The 6,502-nt window shown below is 42.8% G+C and overlaps 1 protein-coding gene across 1 annotated transcript; it reads right to left on the bottom strand.

The window, feature by feature from the left end:
* Positions 1-625: 625 nt before the first annotated feature.
* Positions 626-1,065, bottom strand: LOC105823446 (keratin-associated protein 2-1-like). The gene has a single exon (XM_012660651.1). The coding sequence runs from the start codon at positions 1,015-1,017 to the stop codon at positions 628-630; it is 390 nt and encodes a 129-aa protein (XP_012516105.1). The 5' UTR covers positions 1,018-1,065; the 3' UTR covers positions 626-627.
* Positions 1,066-6,502: the final 5,437 nt, after the last annotated feature.

The following is a 6,502-nucleotide window of genomic DNA, read 5'->3' as shown; positions in this document are numbered from 1 at the left end:
GATGTGCTGGGCTTTCTATGAGGTGCCGATAACCATCAGATCTGCAAACACACCATCGGCCTGGGAGCAAAAGGGTCAACCCAGAGGCAGCCTCTTAATGTGTTCCTTGTTGTGGGACATTTCTCAGGTGTCTGACTTGTGCCTAGAATTCTGGACACGAATGACTCGGAAGTGATGAAAACACTGTGGTGCCCATCTTCCTCACTCAGCTACTGAGCCCCACAAAGGCCATTTACGATGATTATAAGAAACTACTCGGACTGAGGTTATTTCAGAGAATGATTTAAGAGGATAATTATGCATCTGGCTTTGAATATCTCTGACAGACAGAGAGAGACCATCTATCAAGAGGAAAGACCACAAGGACCATGATATCTGTGCTAGGAGTATTAAGTTTATTGAAAAACAGACATGATATAGGAGTTAGACTGGGGACCTAAGAGGAGAGAAGGTTCTTTGCCAGGAGTTGGTCTGCAAAGGTGTCTTCTTCAATGCACAGTGTGAGCCAGTTTGAAGAGACGGGAAATGGGCTTCTCAAGAAAATGCATGTGGTTCTGCCATGAAGCTCTGCAGGGAAGCAGGAAGGACCCTGCCATCTACTGGGGACACTCAGTGATGACGAGTTGCTCAGCAGCAGGAGGAGGTCCTGCAGGTGGTGCGGCAGGGGGCCGGCTGGCAGTAGGGGGGCCGGCAGCAGGGAGACTGCACAAGCACAGGCTGGCAGCTGCTGGTGGCCCAGCAGCAGGGGCGGCAGACCACGGCCGTGCACGACGTGGGGCAGCAGGCGATGGGCCGGCAGCAGCCCTCCTGCAGGCCGCAGGGGTCACAGCACACGGGGCGGCGGCAGGGCTCACAGATGGGGCGCGTGCAGCGGGGCACGAGGGTCACCGGGCGGCACACGGTGGTCTGGCAGGACACTGGGCGGCAGCAGCAGGGGTCGCGCCAGCAGCAGGGCTGGAAGCAGCCTCCTCCGCAGCTGAGGGAGGAGAAGGTGGGGCTGCAGCAGGAGCCGGTCATGGTGGAGTGTGGGGCTGGGCTGGGCTGGGCTGGGCTGTTGAGAGGAGCTGGGTGTGCTCAGGTGTGATGTCCTCCTCCTGCTCTGGGCCCTTTATATACCCTGGCCAGGTGCGATGACCCTTAGGACACAAGGTCATTTCCTGGAGTTGTGGTTGCCCATTGAAATGATAACTCTAGATTCAAATGCTGATGCAGCAATTCCCAAATCACTAAAGGATGCTTTCCTTTCAGTCTGCTTTCTCCCTTGAAATGAATACTTTATGGTTTAGATCATCAGAAAAATCACTCATCCATCAGCCAGTCCTTCTAGACCATGTCATGTGACGAGTCGACAGTTTGAAGAATCCATTGTTGCCACCATCACACTTTTCCTCTTGTTCCCCATCCATGACAAGACATGAGACTGTGATGTTCGTGAGTCAGGCCTGGTTTTTGATTGGCTTTGAGATGAAGCAAGAATTTCTAAAAACCCAAAATGGCTCATAAAAAATGTGTATCTATTCTGCTATGGAAAGAATGGCTCAGTGCTTCTGTAAACCAACATATTGCTTCACTTTGTTTATAAGAAAATAATCACCAAAGCCGCTTGAGTGATTTTATTTTAGTAATCCGAGTTGGTCTAAAACTCATAAACACTTACGAGACACTTACTATGGAAACGGTGTTATACTATTTGGAGGTGGAGCAGGAAAGGAAAGAAAAATAAGGTAAATTCAGAACAGTTTCCCATCACAGTAATTTTAGGAAGGCAAGATAAAGGTAAAGAAAGCAATTAAAGGGAAAGGACTTTTCAGGAACAATAAGGTCAAACTAAATGAGGATTTTATTCATACGGTGCCTTTTTCAATGTCCTTCCCTGGTTATGGTCTTGGAAATAAAATTGAAATGGGGATATTTCTTGTTTTCTAGATGTGACATAAACACTTGGTATTAAATTCTTCAGAAACTGTTGAGAATATTTATGAAAGAATCAGTCATCTTTCTTTAGTGGATGTTTTGGTTTGTTGGCTGAGGGTTTTGATTGTTCATGAGGTGTGAACATGGGATTATGAAAAAGAGGAATTGAGTGATCTGGTAACTGATAAAATAGTTCTGTATTTTTTCAGCCACAGCTAAGAGGAGTGGGGATATAGAAAAAAAAAAAGTCAGAGTTGGAAGGCAGGTTAAAGATAACATTGTCCAAGGGTTGCTGAAGGCCTTCAGATCACATTTGCCTCTGAGATGTGTTGTGTTTTGTGTGTTTATTTTTTTTTATACACCGATTGGTCCACCATAGCCCTGATACTTGAAGGCCTTTGAGTTTATTATCCATCATAGTCCATTACAGTTTTTGGTAGACCAGATTTATGAAATGATTTCTGCAAAGTCGTATGGATAAAAGAGTGGCAAAGCTTTAACAATCCCCCAGGTCTCTGCTTGAGTATAAACACTGGCGAGTGACTTCTAGTCTTTTTCCGTCTCTGAGTCACTCAAAATAGAGAACACGTGACAGTATTTTATTTCACTATTCCATCTAGTGAAATAAAATAAGAGCTTGCTTGATATATAGTTCAGTATACTTGTCTTTGTTTAGGAACGTTTGCAGGATGTATATGTACATAGAAAACATGCCAATATTAGGAATAAAAATATGTCTGTAAACTCATTGCTTTTGTTAATTAACAAAAGGATATAGTACTAAGAAATCTTTGTTTTCTAAAATTACAGACTGTCAGAAACTTGCTGTTCCAAGTCATATCAGTAAGAAGGGAACATCTCACTCTTGCCTGGGCAGGATCTAAGTCACTTTGATACAGAGAAGCAGCCTCAGTACCCAATCCAGGTGCAGAGGCTCAGACAAGAGACTTTCAGACAACACCTCCCATTTGCCTTAACAAGGCAATTTCCAGTGAAAGAGAACCCCAAGTCGGTTTCACAGCCCAGTCCCGGTGTCAATTCTTTTGCACACAGCCCTGTTTTGCCTTGAGCCTACCAAAATACTACTTCACGTAATTTTGCCAGAACTCTACCATTCCTCAAAATCCTGTAACATTTCTCTTCCTTTTGGTAGGATGCCCCATGGTCCTCTGCTGTGTGGGCTTCCTTGCTGCAACACATTAATAGATCTAAGCTTATTGGACAAGGGCTGTGTCCCTTGTCTTAACCACATGGGTATTTTTTAGTCATATTATTCAAGTTCCACACATTCTGCGAGTGCGTAATCACTACAGTGGAAACATGTAAATCTTAACCACAGTGCTAATAAGTCGTGAGATTTTTGTGGCTGGATTGAAAAAGAATGTAGTGACGGTGACCTTTTGTGCCGGTGAGCCACGCCCTCATCTTAAGAGTTTCATGAATTGTATTTTTTTAGGAAGTGGTTTGGGGGCCACTGAATGTTGGGAAACTTTTTACAATTCTGAAAACAAGAATATGCATTCCCTGGGGAATTCATTCTCAGAAATAATCTTTAAAATATCTTCCAGTTATAAGAGGCAGAGATGGGATGGGGAAGATTGAAGGCAAAGGGGCAGGAGGAAGTTGGGGAAGACAATGAAGTGTTCAAATCCTTCCTTCACCAGTTAGCAGTTGTCTAACTTAGAGCAAGTGACTTACTCTCAGCCTGGTTTCCCCATTTGTAAAATGGGCAGAGTCTTTGGTGCCTGCTCTTCTCCATAGGCTGGTTTATCATAAAATCCATACAAACATGGAAGACAGAGGTAGATATAATTAATTGAAAAGAGAAAATATTTTAGTTGGAAAAGACAGAAAAACTAAATGATCAGGGAACTGATGGAATTTGTTTCTGGAATTAAAAAAAATAAATATCTCTTCTGAATAGCTTAGAATTAGATATTCATCTGCCTAAAGTCAGGGAAGACTAAGCCAGATAATCTTTTGGGGTCTATTGCAGCTTTTAGCTGTTTAATTTCATTGAATTAAACAACTAAAGAATCTGTGTGTGTGAAAGACTCTGACTACCAGATACATATATTTTGCTCAGCCCTTCTTTTTTTTTGATGCTAAACTCCTATTCATAAATCCTGTGATCTAGGATCCATAGAAATGAATCCTAATTCATTCAGAACCAATTTTTAAAGATTCTTTTCATTCTGAGGCAACCTTAATCTGATGCCAAGTTGTGTTTTTTTGTCTTCTTTATTATTTGGTTCTGCCAGTGGACATGGACTATCCTGAAAAAATTACAGTTTAAGTGTGGTTAGTAAAGCCTTCCTCCAAATTCTTTCCCACTCGAGATGACTTGATATGACTCGATAGCCTATTTGATACAGTGATGTTCAAATGCACTACAAGGAAGATAAATGAATGGTACTGGGCATTTACTAGAAGCTGGGCACTTTATACACATCAAAAGTCATAAATGTCATTTAACTTTCCCAGCAATCTACATTGGTAAGTGTTAATTTTCCCATTTTGCAGAGAGGTTAATTTACACTGATGCTGAAATTTTTGCTTTAAATGTCTACCTTTTAGAATTCTTGTTGGAAAGACAATTACCTTCCGATTTAGTTGGATTCAATAAATAGAAATCAAGTGCCAACTATGTACTAAATATTGAGCTCAGTTTGGGAGTTGAAATACATTAACTGTGGTCACTTCCTTGGAGGCAGAATGATAGATTATTTCAATACAATGACCTATGGGGAGGGAGGTAAACTCAAGACGCTATTGGAACATGCTAGGGACATCTAACTTAGCCTGGTCTGTGTGTGCATTTGCATGCCTGCATGCACGTTTGCATGTGTGTGTGTGTGGTGCAGGGGTTAGGACAGGACTACTGGAGAAGATGGAGATGATTCTTGGAAATGAATCAGAGTTAGACAGGTGGAGGGAAGGGATGGGTGAAAGACTAGTCCAGATAAATGAAAGAACATGAGCAAAAGCAAAGACATTTGACACTGCAAATGTTCAGTAACTATGAGAAGTTCAGGATTGCTTGAAGCAAAATTTAGTGGGGAGCATGAGACATGGATCTGGAGAGGTGAGCCAAGGACAGGCATCAGCAGGCCCAGTGTGAACACATGTCCCACCCCCGTGGGCAGTCTGAGGACTAATCTAGCTCTACGGTGCCACCTTCAAATACTCATACCAGGATTGCCAGCGCCTCTCTTTTTTCCTCTCCTGTCTTCCTAATCATCTCCATCGTCTTCCTCTTTGCTCTGCTTCTTATTCATCTCTTTGCCTCCCCCTCCACATTTTCTTTAGTCCCCTGTTTCTTCCTTCTCATCTCTTTTATCCTGTTGTAATTTTATTCTACCCATGACAAACTCAAGGTGCTTTGTTTTTGCACTTTCACTTAAAGGCATTTCTCCTCGAAATCAATCCAGTCTAGCAGATACTGTTTCAATTTTATTACTGTATTTCCCTTTTTTTTTTTTTAGCTTTGAATGTTTTCATTATGGCTTGTTATGGTGCATATTCTTGGAAGGTTCCAGGGCCATCCTTCTTCACCCCTCAAGGAGCTCAAATCTGGGTCTTCCTCTGAGACGATGGTCCTGAAATTCTAATGTGCATGAGAAATCATATGGAAGTGATAAAATGCACATTCTTGGACCCCATTCCCAGAGATTTTGATTTATTAGGTTGAAGTTGGGGCCTAAGAATGTACATTTTAATGGATATCCCAGAAGATTCTAATATGGATGATGTGTGGACCATATTTTGCAAAACACTACTCCAGGGACTGTGGTAAGAAGATACAATGTGCTGTGCTGGTGTGTCTACTGCCAGCGGCCATTCTGGGCTCAGCACGAGCTATTCCCACTCCTTCTACCCTTCTTCACTGATACAGTGTTTATTTTGTCTATCCCATCCAAGGGTGGGGAATCTGAGCCTTGGGGCCACATGTGGCCCTCTGGATCCTTGAATGTAGCCTTTTGACTGAATCCAAATTTTACGGAACAAATCCTTTCAAAGGGATTTTTTCTATGATGTTTGGATTCAGTCAAGGGGCCACACTTGGGGATCTGGAAAGCCACATATGGCCTTGAGGCCACAGGCTCCCCACCCCAGCATGGGATTTCTATGGATGAGGTTTCGTTTAGGTCAAGCTTTGGTTCCCTTATGCAGATTCTGAAATCCTACTCATTCGTGTATGCCAACAAACATGTACTAATGAATGAATCATGGAGCAGGGCAGTTTGCGATGCCAGGAAAAAGTAGTTTATTGACAACAGTGAGCAACACATTACAAAAGATAATGGGGAGGGTTTGAGTAGCCAAACCCGTCAGAGCTCAGGATGGGTTTGCAAAGTCCGCTCTGGGAACTTTTAAAGGTCTGTTTACTATCTGTGATGACTTCTGCTGACTTGGCTGAGGGTGATGATGGACAGCCGCTCATATCAGACTGCATCCAGACGGTAAGATGTGAAAGTAACTATTGTCACCTTGTGAAAAAGAAAATCTATCTTTCTTTCAACTTGACTAAAACATCAAATAAGTGTTTGGGCTCCAGTGTGTTGCTCTGTGAGGACAGTGGGGGGTC

Source organism: Propithecus coquereli, unplaced genomic scaffold, assembly GCF_000956105.1.
Source record: "Propithecus coquereli isolate 6110/MARCELLA unplaced genomic scaffold, Pcoq_1.0 Scaffold119, whole genome shotgun sequence".
Lineage (NCBI taxonomy): Eukaryota > Metazoa > Chordata > Mammalia > Primates > Indriidae > Propithecus > Propithecus coquereli.
Note: the sequence above shows the minus strand (reverse complement) of the source record. Positions and strands in the feature narration are given on the sequence as shown.

Bases quoted from the DNA above. Each gene is read 5' to 3' on its own strand.
- LOC105823446 (XM_012660651.1), bottom strand. From the start codon at position 1,017: ATGACCGGCTCCTGCTGCAGCCCCACCTTCTCCTCCCTCAGCTGCGGA.